Source organism: Exophiala mesophila (genome assembly GCF_000836275.1).
Source record: "Exophiala mesophila strain CBS 40295 unplaced genomic scaffold supercont1.2, whole genome shotgun sequence".
In the NCBI taxonomy this organism is placed as follows: Eukaryota; Fungi; Ascomycota; class Eurotiomycetes; order Chaetothyriales; family Herpotrichiellaceae; genus Exophiala; species Exophiala mesophila.
In genome coordinates this window covers 170,638-186,780 of record NW_015622505.1, presented here as the reverse complement: position 1 = coordinate 186,780, position 16,143 = coordinate 170,638, and the positions used below count along the sequence as shown (strand labels likewise).

Here is a 16,143-nt window from a genome sequence, read left to right as displayed (position 1 = left end):
AGGATCTCAACTTGGAGTACGACGACTACAACTACGCTCCCTGGCACAACCTGGCTCACATGTAACCGTCTTATACTCTTGGTGCATCAATAAAAAGGACCTCGACCATGGGTCTATTGACACGGCAGAGATTGACAAGTCCAATTTGATTCTGAACCGAGCGGCTCGTCTACCTGGCGAGTGCGCGTCTAATGTCCATCAACGAATCCTCGCCAAAGACTACGCATTATGACATCCTTCAATTGCCTCGCCCGAGTCTTGAGTCTCTCCAACATGGCCAGACTCAATCGACGCTGTCCAAGGACGAGATAAAAGCCGCATATCGACGTGCTCTCTTGATTCATCATCCAGACAAGATCAAAATCACACCCACACTCTCAGATGCGCATCAGAACCATCTCCACACCACCCAGACCTATACGTCAACCTCGACTTCCAACTCGGCCTCGGCCCTGACGACCCATTACACTGTCGATGAGATTGTCGCCGCATACAATGTTCTCCTCGACCCAGTTCAACGATCGGAATATGACCACGCCTTGATGCGTCAGGATAAAGATGCTGGGTTGATTTCCGACGTTGGCACAGGCTCTCATATTGGCGTCGAAGTCTTTGACTTGGAGGATCTTGACTACAATCAGGCCGATGACACCTGGAGTCGAGCTTGTCGATGCGGTGACCATCGTGGCTATCTCTTGACCGAGAACGACCTCGAACGTGAAAGTCAACAAGCCGAAATCTACGTCGGCTGTCGAGGTTGCAGCCTCTTCATCAAGGTCCTATTTGCTGTCCAGAGTCCATGATCCAAAGCTCACTTGTGAGCCACTCTGCTATTCCACCCTCCAGTCGGCGAACCTTCTCGTTCCTCCGTGACTTGCTTGATCTCATCCTCCTGTCAGCCGACTGTGCAGAGAGGATCTGCTTGATCGACCTGTCCCTATGCCTGCTTCAGTTCAGTTCTTGGATGTCCTCTATGATCTGACTGTGTGTCTAACATGCTTGTTGAATCCTTGGAAGCAAGCGTCGAGATGTTCACCAATCTGGAATTCAACACCAACAGTCCAGTTCACCATTTAGGATCCCTGTCGATTTGATTGTCGATTGATTGCACTTTTAGACTGGATACACAGAAAATTTTAATGCCTAGTCCAGATAGGTCTTTGCCCTACACCACAACGTCATGTCAAAAGCACTTGTCCCTCGACCCAGCCTTCCCTAGTCAACAGGTTCCATGCCCGTTTTCTCGTCTGCCCAGGTCATCGTCCCAATCATTCGAGGATCTCCAGCTCACCGTTCCTCTCCCGGGCGAACGTATCCTTGTAGCCGTCCCATAGCCGTACCAACTCATCCACATATTTGGCATGTACCTCGTCCAAGTATTTTTCATCCACCTTGTTGTCCTTGGTTCCTTGTTGCACCACGTTGATGGGCCGCCCGACCACAACATTGACCGCCTGTCGGTAGGGCATTAAGCCTATGTCGTAATTGAAGATACCCCGAGCGTGGAACAGAGGAATGGTGAAACCCAGCATCTTTTTCAATATCATTTGCATCTTGTGAATCCATGGGTGTTCCTCACTGTCGACCTGGTTGTATAATTCATTCTCCCCAAATGCAAGCACCGGCACCAGGTCGGCTCCCATTCGAATTGCCAACTTGACAAAGCCCTTTCTGCTTTTGAGCACGAGTCTCAATGAATGAGGTTGTGCATCAAGACTTTCTCTTGCTCCACCCACCACGATGGTAACCGCCCTGCCCATCCCTTCTCCGTTGCGCCCACCCTTGGATAGGAGGTTCTCGATGGATTCGCGGGAAACAGACGCCAGTCCCATGGCCAGAGCATAGTCTCGATAGAGGGGTACTCTAAAGTTGGTGTCCAACGTCAACAAAGTATTGGTGATGCCTGGGAACAGATCCGAAAACCCCAAGGCCTCAGTGGCAAAGGCCGCAAATGCCCCGTGCGAGATGATCCCGTGCGGATGATATCCGAAAATGTATTTCCTGTGTGGCTCCAATTCTACTGTGCGGTGTAGTCGAGCAGGAAAGTATGAGGCAAACGCTGACCAGATCTTGGAACGCCGCAGACGATTTGATCGGCGGGACAGAGCACCATTTGTGGCATCCTCACTGACGAGCAAGGTGTAGATGAGGTAGGGAACGATCAGAGGCCAGGTTAGAGGTATGGCGCAGAGCAGGAAGAAGAGTGACAGCAAGATGGGGATTGTAGTGGTATGCCACAATACAACCAAAGTTTGTAGTCGTCTTTGCAGTGGGACGTTTAGCGGAGCCCACCGGATCCTAGACAATCAAAGATTAGCATGTGTTTTCGGAGAGGATGAAAGGACAGGTCATTACGCCGATCGTTCCCATCCCTCGCCTGCCTTTCGACCACTCGCCAATTCCTCCGGCGCTTCTTTTCGCTTGTGGAGATTCTTGTGCTTTGCAGGAGATGCGGTTCGTCGAGAATGCCTTAGACTTTCTCGGTGTTGATCGTCGACCTTGAGGCTGGTCAACGAGTCTCTTCCATCATGGCTTATATATCCCTCATTGACTAGCTTCTCCTCCTGATTAAGTTGAGGGTCGGTTTTGGTGATTATGACGGACGGTGGCTTATTAGAATGTCCGTTTTGGAGGGTGGTGTTGTTGACGGAGTCGGCATAAGACTTTGGAGGAAGGTGTTGATTGGCACGTTCGTAGGGGTCTGCGGGTTCAGGATTAAGAGAGTGAGAAACATCTCCATTGAATATATTGGTATCTGGCGCTCTGGGAGGCGTAGATCCATTGATAGGAGTGCTAGAAGGTGGGTCCTGGTGAACGGCGCCAGCGTAGGTCTTGGGGGGAAGATGCTGTTCTGCGCGGTCCTGAGGATCCGCAGGTTCTGGGTTTAGGGCCCCCTTGGTTGGAGGGGAAGGCATCGTGGCATAGGCAGATAAGGAATCACTCTGTAGGGACTGAGTACGCTCTCGAAACCAGGCAAAATCGGAGTGACCACGGCGAAGCATGAACGCTTCTGTCAAGTCTGCATGTCGTAGGGACGATCGATTTCGATGAGGCTAGGTGGTGGACAAAAGACAGTTCAAGGTCAGTCCAAGGACACGTAAAAGAGTTGGAGGATATAACCAGAGATTAATACAATGTTGAAGCTGGTTTGTAGCTTGGTGGTCAAGTTAGGGGTTGCGTTGCTTGTCCAGAAAAGAGGCAGGCGAGGCAGGCACGGCAGGAACGCAAGTAAGAAACGAGTTGGTTGGAGTGGAAGTGATGTCATCTTCAGCCTCGGGCATCACAGTCCAGTCACACGAGGCTGATGGGCCCCTCAGGCGTAGCTGGCTACAACGATTCGTTATCCATATAATAATCCTTATGTACTACAACTGTATAAGCATACTTTGATGTATGCGTATTCGTGTTCTAGGGGGCCACTGGGCCGGGGGTCCAAAAGTTTTGAAGAACCCTCAGGATGTCCTAACACCCTGCGATATACGAATCAGTTTTATCTAACTTACTATTCAGTCACGAGGAGTCTCGATTCAACGGTCAGTCATCTACAGCGTATGGATGTCCACCAGCAGGATTGGCTTCTTTCCTTCTGAAGCCATTCTGTCGATCTCATCAGCGGACCAAGGCTAATCACTCATCCGAATACCCGTCCATCCAAGGCACGCGGGAGATCGTCTATCAACTCACTAGCTGTTATCGATGCTCGTGCATCAGGCTTGGCCTCCAAGGACGCCCACTGACCAGTAAAGGTATTCTTCTTATAGCTCCGAAGAGCACGTTACTGGCGTCATCAGCGCGCTACCGTGCCTCCTCACCTACTGGCAAAATTTCAACAAAGTTTTATGCAGTGAGGGACAGTCTAACATGTTATATGATGGTAAATATTGTTTATATTATTGTCTTGATGGAACGGACACACGTGACTTTCATGTCTAAATCGTAAGCTCTGCTAATCCAAACAAGGGCCGCGTGACCGCCTCCAGCTATATGGTGGCCGTTGTAGATCAACATGCGGAGAACCAAGATGAGTGATCTGAATATCTATGTATCGAGTGTAAGCCGAAGATCCTGTCTTACTGCTGCCTTGGATGGTAAATGGACACATGTCGGAGCTTTACATTAGCTCTCTATCTGAGCGCGTCTCTTGGTAGTCAAGGAGGGGCGGGGCGGTGGCGGGGCGGGGGCGGGCTAAACGGTTTGGCCGTCTCAGGCCGCACATGTCCAGACGCAAGACCTGCCAACGTGTTCAAAGCATCACTCGCGGAAGCGTCCAACCGAGAGCGACTCTCCTGAGGCACGTGATAGCCGCGTTGTAGCACCTCCATCGGCGGGTATTGCCGTGGCTGTTCTCCTCGACCCATGTGCGGAAGACTCGGGCTCGCCGCTGTCGTTCCGCGAAGAGGGGGGAGCGTTCTGAGAATCGAAGGGTTATTCAGATCGGAAAGGCGATCCGGTCCAGCGAATGGCGCGAGCTGGGAACCGCCCAAATGCGGCGGGCCGGGGTTGGGGTTAGGGTTATATAGGGAAGGCTGCGGGGGTCGATAAGTCTCGTGAAAGGTTCGGCCTTCCTGCGGCCGGTTCCGCCACGACGGATCTTGCATCGATGGTGGGAACGACGAAGCCTGACCATGCAATGGTCCTCCAGGCAACCCTGGACCGGGAGAAGGAGTGTGATGATGGTGTGGGAGGTGTGGGAGTTGTTGCTGCTGTTGTTGCGAGTGGTATCCTAGCCGTGATCTCCCAACCAAGTCGGGAGAGCTCAGAGACTCGGCTTGCGGATGACCGAGGCTTTGAGACTGCATCGGCGGAGTCCCCGCAACAGAATTAATGGTCAAGGCTGCTGTGCGCTGAAGAGGGTCCACTTGATCACTTCGGACTGGGGGTGATTCGTCGGAGACAGAGCTGTGGGTTGACAACAAACCAAGCCGGAAGGAGTCCCGACTCTGGATGGTGGATGGAGGTGAGCCACTGCGAGACGAGGGCAATGGCGGGCGAGAGGGCATGACACCACTGGGGACGTTGTGACCTGCAGGGATTGTACCAATGTTGGGGGACGACGCCACTGAACCAATGGAGCCTGTTCGCCTATGGCTGGAACCTTGTGAAACCAGATCCGGGTGGATGTCGGCCGACTTTATGGAAATGATGCTTCCGCTCGACTCTGGTTCAAGCCGGGGTCTTTTTTGCTCGGTGGGCTGGCCGTGCTTCGCTTTGAACTCGGCGAGGTACTGCATGTAGTCTTTATATGCATCTGTTTTACGATATGCAGAGAGTTGGATGTTATACTTTTCCTTGTCCGCATTGGCTTGTGCCTCGAAAGGATCCTTCTCGACGGGGTCCAACTTCTGCCAGCGGTCGCCGACAAGTTTGGCTATCTGGGTGAAGGAAAGGTTTTGGTCCTTGACTTCCTCACGGACTTTGTTGGAGAAGATGACGTAAGCAGATGGGGGACGCTCCGGTGCATTCTCATCCGGCTTTGGATGTCGGCGGTATTTTCGTTTGGCCTCTGGGGCGGATGCTGAGGCACGATCAGCGCCGAGAGATAGAAGTCCAACCTCGGGGGTTCTGATGGTTTCCAGGTGCGCCTCTTGAGCCGGGGATCCAATTAGTCTTTCGTAGGAAATGCCCCGATAATCTGCGATCGCCCGCTGGAGCTTCTGTGGTAGGGTTAGTCACACATGTGGAGGCGAAGCCTTTCGAACAGAACCTACCCTTCGATGCCCAAGTTTGACATTGAGAGCGTCACTGGTGAATGATCAATACCTTGAACGAGGACGCCAGCATATGAAAACTCACAAATCAGTTTCTTGGATGTCGAGCAAAGTCTCCCAAGATTCGAAGCCTTCGCCGACGAAGGCGTCGAGGTACTGCTCGAGGCCCAGGCGCTGGAGATGGGGGGCGAGGTCACTCATCCAAGCGTGGGTGAGATGGCATCAATTGCAAAGGGGTCAAGTCTCGATTGGATGCCTTTAGTCGGGGCGATATCCCTCGCGCACGGTGGACTTGATGACAATGCCGAGCGGGTCTCTAAACATGTGGGACGGATATCTGCACACGCAGAAATCAAAGTCGACGATAGCTCCGGAGATGGCAACACGCCTGTTACAGACAGTGTAGGCAGGTTGACTACGGCGTTCCGGGGACAGGAGTGAGGTGTAAACGTCGAGGCGGTGGTGATATTGGTGATGGTGTGATGGTGATGGTGGTGGTGATGGTGGTGGTGATTCTGGAGCGGAGGTTGAATTACTCCCAAGTGTTTCATATGACGGGTGCTGGCCCAAGCACGCTAAGAAAGTCCGAAAAGAAGCTGGTTGCAAAAGATATTGCTGCTGTGGTGGTAGAGGTTATAACAACTGAGGGCATTTGTTCAGGGTCCAGAGCGGAAGCAAGGCAGGGAAGGAAACCCACGCGTCAAATCAGGTGGAGGAGCGAGGTGGGTTAGGGAGAAAAAGAAGAAGGGCCAACGTTAAGATCGTGTGGACCAACGGTGGGCTCAAAGCAGTTGAAGGCTATCTGGTCAGGGCCCAGTGTATAGGACCGAAGCCGATCAAGACAACCAAGACCCCCCCGGTTTCGCGATAGGTGTGGACAGAAAAGTGGTTGTTGTTTTTGGATGTGAGAGGAGGGGTGGGCAGCGGAAGTGATGTCGATGAACCGCCTACACAGTCAACCAGGCGCCAAAACATGCGACCTTGGACAGGAAAGCAGCAAAATACCGATGGGATGAAAGAATAAGGGCGACAAGCGCCAGTGTGCGGAAAGGGATGGATGATGGGTGGAAGGGATTAACGAAAAAGGCTATAGGTGATCCATCTTGTTGGATTGAGATGATGTTGCTCGAGAGAAAAAGCCAAGCGGGAGAAGATCGTCGAGGTGAAGCTACGGAGTGTGGTAGTGACATGGAGACGTAATTCTTTGGATTTGGAGGAAGATGGAGACGACGGACACGATGGAGTAAAAACACGAACGAGGGAGGGTCCCACCGTCTCCAAGGGCCCAAGGAACCAGTGACTCAAGGTCGCCTGGCAAAGACGGGCGTGACGGGCACGACTCGACTGGCAGCACCCGTGCGGTGGTGCTGTGGTGCGATGGTGCGGTGGGTTGACCACGGTTGCCACTGTTGGCCATGCAATGTCACCCGTCAGACATGGTAAGGGCTCGGGCTCGGGCTTGGACTTGGGACTTGGACCTGGGACAAGCGACAAATGATGTCGGGGTGGGGTGGGTGCCGGCGGTGCCTTGCGCCTGTAGACTGTCACCACTGTCCCTATCTTTTTTAGCCTGGTGTGCATGTCGACCAGCAGTGTTGTTGCTCACGCTGCTTAAGGTGGTTGCTTGTCCACTCGGGGCTTAGTGGATGCCCGCCCTGCTAGGTGGAGTGCGCGCTCACTACGCTCTAGGGCTCCACCAGCCATCATCTTGTCCTGTCGTGCCTGTCCTGTGCGGATTCGCCGTCTGAGAATTGACTGTACTCCGTACATACAAGCTACCTTACGCTACAGCTGCCCACTCTGCCATTGCTGGGTCATCGGCAAAAGATTGACCGGGATCAGCTCGCTAGAGTTTTCTGCTTCAGTAGTGACGAGGCTCAGGACGGGGCTTATGCCATAGTTTGGACCCGGTGGTGCCAGTGGTTCCAGTGGTAATGCAGACTTTTTGAATCCTAACCCAAGCACCAAGGCTGTTAGGACACTCGAAACTTTGGTATTCGCGGCCATGCATTGGCTCAAGCCAGCTTCGGGGGTCTCCTCTATGCGGTAGCTCCACACCAGCCACCCGAGGACGTTGTTTTGGGATTGCACCGGCGATGACTTTTTTAGCCAACAGCCTAAGTAACAAGCCCAAGGGTCCATTGCATTATGCCCACCGACCATCATGGGGAGAGGTTCATCATTGTCTGTCAGCGCTGCCAATTTTGATTCAGCCCAACTGATCAACGAGTAATACAGTATTATACAAGCCTATCCACACGTTACTGTTGTTATTGCTGTTGATGTTGAGGTTAAGGTTGTTGTTGTTCTTGTTGTTGTCTTTCTAGTTCTCACCCATCAAACTTAGGTCCTAAGTCGCCTGTCGCTAGAATTGGATTAACTAACGCCCAGGGGTCGGCTATCCTCCCCGTGCACTCCCCATCGCCCAGAGCCCCCGAGTCCCGATTGGGCCAATTTGGTCCTCCGCCTCGGTGTACCTGCGTGGGATGCAAACACGCACCCATGGCCCAATGACACAATGCATGACTTTAAGCTCGAGAATATTACAGTACATGGAATTGCACGACCCTCGGCGGGCTGGTCTATGATAGAATCCTTGCATCATCGTGCGTCACTCTATCCTTTCACGCACGACGGGCTGGGGAACTACCCGGAGAGTCTACAAGTTGTCTATGATGTTGCAATTGCTGCTTGCGGAATGAACATGGCCTGACCTTGTATCAAAAACGGGTTTCTCAAGAGGTCCCAAGAAGTGGATGGCAGTGTGAAGGATTTCGGGCATTTGTGCTCTATCTGCGATGCGACTTGGAGGGAGGGGCGAGGGGGGTCGGTCAATCGAGCTTGGCGGAGTTTCTGGTAGGCAACGCACGCAAAATGACACCGAAAGCCATATGGCGAGCCTTGTCGATCAATCGCGGGCCAGTGACTTTTGGAATGACTGGAGTACATCTGTCGAGAGGCACGAGTGGTTCGCTGTGGTGTGGTGCGTGGCTGCATGGGAAAGTGAATCGGGGACCAGGCGGTGCAAGAAATGTAACCAAAATGATGGACCTTGGTCAAGCAGGGTGGTCGATCGTGGATGGCAAAGCATCAAATTATGAAGAATTAGCAAGTACTGGTGAGTCCTGTCAGGGTAGAACATGGCACAAGGGGCTCGCAGGGTCGTGATCGTGAGGATAGTGAGGCACCAAGGGTGTAGGTTACGTGGTTTCGCACAAGTCTACAAAGACCCTGCGCAAGTCATCATGCAAATGGAAATGCCGTTCGAAGTTGGGATTGTGGAAACCGAATCAAGAAGGTGAATATACAACTTCGATCACCGCCAACATCACGATCTCAAGGTCGGTCAAGGCTGGTATCAGAATCGATGGCTGTAGAAATGTCCGATCTCACACGTCACCTGGCAAGTGGAACGGTGTCTTGCCCGAGGCGGGCCAAGCTTCGAGAAGCCCACATGTTGTGAGTTGATTCTTCCTGCAAGGATCCCTACTTAGTCGTAAGTCCCCTAGCCTCTAGCCCTTCTTGCCTACGAGTACACCTGGAATTTCCCACCTGGAAGCCCACGCCGGCCTCGCTTCTCAGTCGGTGGAAGCCACAGTACGGGGTAGCCGTGGGCTATACGTACGCATATTCGTATGCATATTTGCACCTAAGGAGCACAGTAGAGAAAGTCTACCTACCTTAGGTAGTACTGTAGCACGAGTCTTCTTACCCTACGAAGTACACACTATCGCATTTCAAACACACCTGCACCTTGATACGTGGGTCATCTCTACCACACCTACTACACCTACAGTATCGATACATCAGGTAGGTACCTAGGTACTCATTATAGGTACCTACTCTAGTTACCTACTAGGTAGTACTTTTGCCTCTTATCGAGTTCGACTCCCAAGTCCTGCCTTTATTCCATTTTCACTGTCTACATTCCGCACTTACAACATGTGGAATACTTCGGCATCAAATACCTAGTAGCCATCATGTAAACCTTCACCAACATTGACTTAGCCCTGCCCTCCCTTGCCAGACCCTGAGCAAGCCAAACCTTGATCTCAAAGCATTCCGCATGCACAATCCTGGTAGTCCGCTGAGCATCACCACTCACCTGCTGGTGAATTGAGTTTGTTCTGCTTACACTAAGTCACTACCACGTAACACTACATTTGAGAGTCAAGTCAGTCGGATGTAGGCCGACAGTCGACAGGACGACTCGGGATTAGGCGGATCCACCATGCCGATCTGCCGAGGTGTCTGCACCTGATTCAAGTATTGCCTGACCGCAGCTGGCCAGTTACCCAGTCGCCACTGTCAACTTTGAGGTCAAGATGTGGGTGACAAGACGGCAGTTTCTTAACTGATCGGACGGAACTTCTTGCCCTTCAGCACGTGACTTTTGGGGGGTCACCCACTGTAGTTTCTTTGCCCGCAGCTGCAAAAGTCAAGGGACAGACCAAAACCGCAGCGAAAAGCCAAAGCGAGTTCTAAGATCTAAAACAGGTTAGATATCTCCCTACAAAGAGGTATGCGTACTCCGTAAGTTAGGTAGCCACTTAGCCTGGGGCCCACCGTGACAGTCAGTCATTCAAGTCATTCCAGTCGCTCCGGTTTCTTCAGGTTGTGACTGACCGCCACAAGTCGCGGAACAACAATTCCCTTTGGATGGACCAATGACTACCTACCTTAGGTAGGTACATATTACGTGTAAACCCCAAGTTTAAACATATTGGAAAGGTCTATCAGACGCCAATCTTCTTGATTAATGCGAGGGCAAGATACCAGGCGAGACATTTGACAGGACCTACTGACTAGGTACTTAGACACGTTGGCTTTTTCCAACGCGACGAGAGCCGCTCTTTCTTCTCGACAAGACAGGACCTCAGTCGCCAATCTTTTCACCTGGCATTGCAGAAGAATTTGATGTGTTCCGCCGTAAATCATGCCAAGACCCGGATCATGATGTTTTTACGCGGTTACGGTTCAGGTTCGCCCAGCCTTGCTTAGAGTCAGTAAGAAGACTCAGTATTGTGGCCTTAGCCCCCGACTTTACTCGTAGGTGCCTTGTAAGACTAAGGTAACGTAAGTCTTCGTTGAGAGTCAGTTAGGTCGCCACGTCGCCTTGGGTATTTGTCCCTGGTGCCGTGGTAGGCTGGTACGTCTTCCAGTCGCGATAACATGTGCCGTCTCCGTCGCCAACTCCCTTTTTACGCAGGCATACGGACACTCCGAACATACTCGCGCACCATCACCGACCGCTATTTGACCTGACACCTCCCTGCATTATCCTCCTCAAACGACTAGTGATTCGTCCTCGTTATTTTTCTGTCCACTCCTGCCCACCCACGAAAATAAGGATCCATACTGGTTAACTTCGCCTCGTGCCTCCTGACCCACTTCTTATTGCTCTACACGCTTACCCTTTCTGGACTTTTCGCAGCCGGATTTGACCGGCCCACCATTTCCTGGCCCGCCGCTCAACCTCGACACCACGGTTATTGTTCAGCACCACCACCACCAGCACCCCCTCCCAATCTCGGCTTGCCTCTGAGTCCACCAGAATCACCATGGCGCAAGAGGATTCCAAAAAGACAGCTTCTCGGGTTTCTGACTCGATACCACCTCCGCCACAGCTTGAGGCTCAGTCGCTAAATTCTGAAATGGCAAAGGTAGGTAGGTCCAACATGATCTCGCCCCAGATCCTGCAATTTTTCGCGTTCACCATTGACCATGTGAACTATTCTCTCTCTTCTTCATTAGGCTTTCCAAGAACTCGCCCGGTAAGTTGGACCCCATCTGCTAGTCACGGCCACTTCTAAAGTTCTTCTCTCGGTAGAGGTGAAACCACCGCGACAGCCTTGGAGACAAAGCTTGACGGTATCGAAAGTCGCATTGATGAATTGTTGGCATCTGTGGAAGCGACCTTACCAAAGGAACTAGCTTCCGACACTTCAAAGTCTAATAATTAGCGAATTTGGGATTTGTAGCTACACGGGAAAGGGAATTTCCCACAATCTATGCCTACATGGACAGAATTGCACTTTCTGCTGCGTGAACTTTGTCACTCTCCTACTCCACGTCCAGAGGCAGGGTTGCACAATCATCGCCAACCGGATATGGATATATCTCCACCCACATGACCCACCCACCTAGGATCAGGTGAAGATTGCTTCAAAATCAAACTTGCCGTCCTTCTTCTCGACCACACCGACTTCGGTAATCACTCCGTCGATAAGGTGAGCTGGTGTCACATCGAAGGCAGGGTTCCACACTTCAATCCCGCTGGCAGCGGTACTGATCAACTCTGAACCCTCATCAATCAGGATCTTGCCGTTGTCATCCACCTTGGGGCCTTTGATTCTAGTGACTTCCTCTGGCGCTCTTTGCTCAATGACGATGTCTGCCCCTGAGAGTGTGTGACGGTCAATCGTCGTTCTGGGTGCTGCCACGAGAAACTTGACGCCGTGATGTCGCGCGAGGACGGCGAGAGAGTATGTGCCAATTTTGTTTGCTGTATCTCCATTCGCGGCTACTCTGTCTGCTCCAACAACTATTGCCGCGAGACTGTCTTTTTCTTTGGCCAAAAGAGCACATGCCATTGAGTCTGTCACTAGCGTCGCCGGAATATCGTCGTGGACCAATTCAAAGGCCGTAAGGCGCGAGCCCTGGTTGTAGGGCCTTGTTTCTGTACAATAGGCCCTTGTGAGGTTATCTGAGGCTCGAAGTGATCTTATTACGCCCAGGGCAGTACCGTACCCAGCGGTAGCGAGAGAACTGGATAATTGTTAGTGCGAATTCCCAGTGTGTCATCGATCGGGGACTTTACCCTGTGTTGCAGTGTGTCAAGACTTTCAGCTCCGCATGACGGTCTGACCTGCGTTTTCTACCAGCAGCGGTATTTGCCTCTATCCAACGTGCACCGTATTCTCCAATGGCGCGATTGTCCGACACATCGTCCACCAGCATTCTCTCGGCGGCAACAATGTAAGCCTGCGCCACCGAAGCTGCACTGGCGTCTGACTTTGATGCCGCATTCTGCGCCACCACTTTTAACTTGCCAACAGCGTCGCCCAAGTTGACCGCGGTCGGTCGACTTGTTTGTAGGTAGTCGAGCCTCCCGCCGAGTGTGGTCCTGACCTCTTCGGGGCTATGTGGGAGCTGGTGTTGGACGACCGAGGACCCGACCTCGACGGCGAGCGCCAGTGCTGCAACAATTGCAATTGCAGGTGCGCCTCGCACTTTCATTTTCTTTATGGCATCGTGAGCTTCTTCACAAGTCTTGATCTGTTCAAATGTGGTCCGGTGAGGCAGTTGCAGCTGGTCAAGAACTCGGAGGGAGGGTGGTGCATTCTCCGATGCTGGGTCGTATTGAATTGCCTCGAGGACCATGTTCGAGTTGGTGTCACCGGGTGCTTCGAGCTATATACGGAGTAGATCGAAAAGCAGGAGTGGGACTAAATCAACTGCCAGTGTGAATAACCTCCGCGTTGCCGTTGCGCCGTGACTCGTCAAATGGTAAATAGATCATGTCAACATAAGGAAGGCATCATCAGATCTTTTTTTTTTCTTTCGATGTTACACATGGTGACATGGCGAGGCTGCGTGCGGGGATGATTTGCTGATGTCGTGCTTATATCCGCGAGTCATTCGTTTTCCCCGCACCCAAAGCTTCTGACTCTTATCTTTTCTTCAACGCTTTTCGGCCCCACCACGCAGTCATATCACGCTGGGATATCATCATACAATATGATGATTTGCAATGCCTACTGACCAGAAACAAGCTAAGTATTTCACAAACTTCTCATACCCATCTAGCGACAGGTGATTTCAACTGACCGAGAAGCCTTTTGTTTGGCCGAGACACTCAACTTTATGTAAACACACCCCCGGCCCTATCGCCATGACGGAATGCAAGATTTCGGACGTCGCACAAGCAGGGTTTGCTTCAGCAGCAGCCTATGAGGCCCATAGACCATCGTATCCACCAGAGGCCGTCGCTGAATTGCTAGATCGACTAGGAATATCTGGAGTTCATGGTGCCAGAGTTGCTGACCTAGCGGCTGGAACGGGCAAGTTCACCGAAATTCTGGCAAACCGACCTGAGCAGTACAATGTGGTCGCCATCGAACCCCACGACGGTATGAGAGCACAGCTACAAAACAAGTCGCTCCCGCGGGTCGCCGTGGTCAAGGGCGCCGCGGAGGATTTAGCAGATCTCTCCTCCGGCGACTTTGCTGCCGTTGTGACCGCACAGGTATGTTGATAGTGTACCGTCGTCTATTCACTTATCCTCCCACTCGTCCTGATCTCGCTTCCAGGCTTTTCATTGGTGGGTTCGATCACAAGTCTCCGGAGATTGAAAGAGCTGCACCTCTAATGTCTTGACAAGGTTTGCCAACATGAAGGCCTTGAATGAGATTGCCAGGATTCTCCAACCGACTGGTGTCTTTGGGGTGATTTGGAACGTAAGCCTGCCCATCATCTCACAAAATCAACACGAGATTACATCTACTACTTGATCACAATGTCATCATCACCATTGAACAGTGCCCGCTGACAAGAGTTTTACATACTTTCTAGATTGATGATTGTAAGGCTCTAGCACCAACTTCGGAACAAACCTCTGTAGACCATCCCAGCTAACTCAGGGGTTTTGCCAGACAATGCTCCGCTTTCTTGGGACATCCAGCCAGGATGGGGCCATCAGATGCGGAGTGTGATACATACATTCCATGACGGCACCCCTCGGTTTCGTGACGGTCAATGGCGCAAGGTCTTTGATGAACAGAATCGAAGCGATCCTTTGAGCCTGCAGTTTAGCGCCAACCCCATCTTCGGACTCCCTATTGGAGAAGGGCACGTCGCGTATGAACATCGATTGCCTCCTGACGCTGTTTGGGCCAGATTGTCCACCCTCAGCCAAATTGCAGTGTTGAGAGAAGATGCTTTTGACAAAGTCAAACAGACATTCTTTGAGGCTGCTAACGTGGACGAGCAAGATGATCAGGGGCGGATCGCCGTTCGTGGAAGGACGGTGTTCTTCTGGACAAGTAAAATCCCCGAATTGCCGTTGAAGATTGATGGGTAGCATCTGCTTCGTATCGGTTGTTCTAAAGGAATCGGTTTTTATCAAACACCTTCTTCGAGGCATTGCGGCTCGCCGGCCCAAGATGATGTAGACAATTGGCAACGTGGAATTCCATCACTCTCTGGTGGGTCTCTTGAGAGAGTAGCTCACAACTTTCATCGACCCTCGCTCTTCCAATAAATTTTTGAAAATGGTACTGCCACTAAATCAGGCTCGAATGTATTGATCGTGGAGTATGCGGCTTTGATCTGTAGCATGGAAGCGCATGGGGTGATGGAAAGGAGCCGCGCAAATAGACAGGGTCAATGACTGGAGATATAGAGCACTTTGAGCAGAAAGGATCAGTCGAAAGCTTCAAATAGAGGAGAGAGGGGGGGGGCAAACTATGACGCCAGTGCGGCAAAGTAGTATGCACATGAGGTTGAACAGGAAGACTTACCATTATTTCCTCTTACAAAGGCATCACCATATGTTCTGCGTAACTGACCATTGACGTACTCTTGGCATTTCTCCAGGGCAATGTTCATGTAGCCATCGACAGACTGCAATTCTCCCTTGTACACCGCGCCAGAATTGAGTTTGACCGTGACGGGAACACCGATGATGGAGGAAAGAAAGCTGGCGGGGTCTTTGGGGTCGGTCGTGGAGTGGTTTTCCATGGTAGCGTAATCGGAATGGTCAATGAGATCGTGAGTGTGGGCGAAGGCGAAGAGAATTCAATGTAATCGCCACGCGAACGGGGAGTCGTGATCAAGGATACAAGGTGTAGTAGAGATTACAAGAATGAGGGTGTGGTTGCGGTTGTGGGAAGTGTAAATCACAAGTCTTGCTTTCCCAGACGTATGGGGAGATGGTCAACTTTATTCGCGGCAAGCGGCAGAGGGGAGCTTGGCGTTTGGCATTTTTAAAGGTACCTTACATACCTACAAGGTACCTAGTATGTACCTAGTACTTTCCTAGGTCCCTATGTACGTGCCTCCCTAGTTAAGGTAGGTAGGTATGGCAAGTCAGAACCCAAATTGAGGCAGGTGCATCCCAGCATGTATGGAATCTTGATTTCAAGGAAGGCGCTGTGCCAGCCTTAGATTTGGGAAGGAGGCCGAGGGGGCTTCTATACCTTAGGTACCTACTCATGGTACCTACATGGTGCACTGTGATACTCCCATCTCAGTATACATATTTCAGAGAGGTATGGACGAGGTCTTGGGTCTTTTAGCATAAATCATACAAGTGATGATTGATAGTACTCGACTGTTCTCATTTTCATTCTATCAAAACCCATGCCTTTCGTCTCACATTTCTCGTGTCCATGTTGGTCATGAGAGGCCACCAACTGCTACACTATCCTGCCTA

At 51.6% G+C, this 16,143-nt stretch overlaps 6 protein-coding genes across 6 annotated transcripts; 3 read left to right on the top strand and 3 right to left on the bottom strand.

Annotated features, from left to right (window-relative positions):
- Positions 1 to 58: 58 nt before the first annotated feature.
- Positions 59 to 1,286, top strand: PV10_01995 (uncharacterized protein). Its single transcript, XM_016366263.1, has one exon. The coding sequence runs from the start codon at positions 192 to 194 to the stop codon at positions 801 to 803; it is 612 nt and encodes a 203-aa protein (XP_016225781.1). The 5' UTR covers positions 59 to 191; the 3' UTR covers positions 804 to 1,286.
- Positions 1,085 to 3,172, bottom strand: PV10_01994 (uncharacterized protein). The gene is made up of 2 exons (XM_016366262.1): positions 2,356 to 3,172; positions 1,085 to 2,298 (listed from the first exon to the last, which is right to left on the bottom strand). The coding sequence occupies exons 1-2, from the start codon at positions 3,000 to 3,002 to the stop codon at positions 1,269 to 1,271; spliced, it is 1,677 nt and encodes a 558-aa protein (XP_016225780.1). The 5' UTR covers positions 3,003 to 3,172; the 3' UTR covers positions 1,085 to 1,268.
- Positions 3,173 to 3,869: 697 nt separating this feature from the next.
- PV10_01993 (uncharacterized protein) lies at positions 3,870 to 6,817 on the bottom strand. The gene is made up of 3 exons (XM_016366261.1): positions 5,794 to 6,817; positions 5,709 to 5,742; positions 3,870 to 5,654 (listed from the first exon to the last, which is right to left on the bottom strand). The coding sequence occupies exons 1-3, from the start codon at positions 5,907 to 5,909 to the stop codon at positions 4,149 to 4,151; spliced, it is 1,656 nt and encodes a 551-aa protein (XP_016225779.1). The 5' UTR covers positions 5,910 to 6,817; the 3' UTR covers positions 3,870 to 4,148.
- A 4,302-nt stretch (positions 6,818 to 11,119) lies between these two features.
- Positions 11,120 to 11,737, top strand: PV10_01992 (uncharacterized protein). Its single transcript, XM_016366260.1, has 3 exons — positions 11,120 to 11,371; positions 11,463 to 11,482; positions 11,539 to 11,737. The coding sequence occupies exons 1-3, from the start codon at positions 11,270 to 11,272 to the stop codon at positions 11,669 to 11,671; spliced, it is 255 nt and encodes an 84-aa protein (XP_016225778.1). The 5' UTR covers positions 11,120 to 11,269; the 3' UTR covers positions 11,672 to 11,737.
- Positions 11,679 to 13,245, bottom strand: PV10_01991 (S-methyl-5-thioribose-1-phosphate isomerase). Its single transcript, XM_016366259.1, has 2 exons — positions 12,529 to 13,245; positions 11,679 to 12,476 (listed from the first exon to the last, which is right to left on the bottom strand). Exons 1-2 carry the CDS (start codon positions 13,089 to 13,091, stop codon positions 11,858 to 11,860), a joined length of 1,182 nt encoding a protein of 393 aa, XP_016225777.1. The 5' UTR covers positions 13,092 to 13,245; the 3' UTR covers positions 11,679 to 11,857.
- A 203-nt stretch (positions 13,246 to 13,448) lies between these two features.
- PV10_01990 (uncharacterized protein) lies at positions 13,449 to 14,948 on the top strand. The gene is made up of 5 exons (XM_016366258.1): positions 13,449 to 13,956; positions 14,021 to 14,031; positions 14,092 to 14,167; positions 14,283 to 14,292; positions 14,363 to 14,948. Exons 1-5 carry the CDS (start codon positions 13,603 to 13,605, stop codon positions 14,788 to 14,790), a joined length of 879 nt encoding a protein of 292 aa, XP_016225776.1. The 5' UTR covers positions 13,449 to 13,602; the 3' UTR covers positions 14,791 to 14,948.
- Positions 14,949 to 16,143: the final 1,195 nt, after the last annotated feature.

Coding starts and splice junctions, on each gene's coding strand:
- PV10_01993 (XM_016366261.1), bottom strand. CDS start 5,909: ATGAGTGACCTCGCCCCCCATCTCCAGCGCCTGGGCCTCGAGCAGTAC. Junction 5,743..5,793: donor GACATCCAAGAAACTGATTT/GTGAGTTTTCAT, acceptor ATCATTCACCAG/TGACGCTCTCAATGTCAAAC. Junction 5,655..5,708: donor TCAAACTTGGGCATCGAAGG/GTAGGTTCTGTT, acceptor ACCCTACCACAG/AAGCTCCAGCGGGCGATCGC.
- PV10_01991 (XM_016366259.1), bottom strand. CDS start 13,091: ATGGTCCTCGAGGCAATTCAATACGACCCAGCATCGGAGAATGCACCA. Junction 12,477..12,528: donor TTGACACACTGCAACACAGG/GTAAAGTCCCCG, acceptor ACAATTATCCAG/TTCTCTCGCTACCGCTGGGT.
- PV10_01995 (XM_016366263.1), top strand. CDS start 192: ATGTCCATCAACGAATCCTCGCCAAAGACTACGCATTATGACATCCTT.
- PV10_01992 (XM_016366260.1), top strand. CDS start 11,270: ATGGCGCAAGAGGATTCCAAAAAGACAGCTTCTCGGGTTTCTGACTCG. Junction 11,372..11,462: donor TAAATTCTGAAATGGCAAAG/GTAGGTAGGTCC, acceptor CTTCTTCATTAG/GCTTTCCAAGAACTCGCCCG. Junction 11,483..11,538: donor GCTTTCCAAGAACTCGCCCG/GTAAGTTGGACC, acceptor TTCTCTCGGTAG/AGGTGAAACCACCGCGACAG.
- PV10_01994 (XM_016366262.1), bottom strand. CDS start 3,002: ATGCTTCGCCGTGGTCACTCCGATTTTGCCTGGTTTCGAGAGCGTACT. Junction 2,299..2,355: donor GAGGGATGGGAACGATCGGC/GTAATGACCTGT, acceptor TTGATTGTCTAG/GATCCGGTGGGCTCCGCTAA.
- PV10_01990 (XM_016366258.1), top strand. CDS start 13,603: ATGACGGAATGCAAGATTTCGGACGTCGCACAAGCAGGGTTTGCTTCA.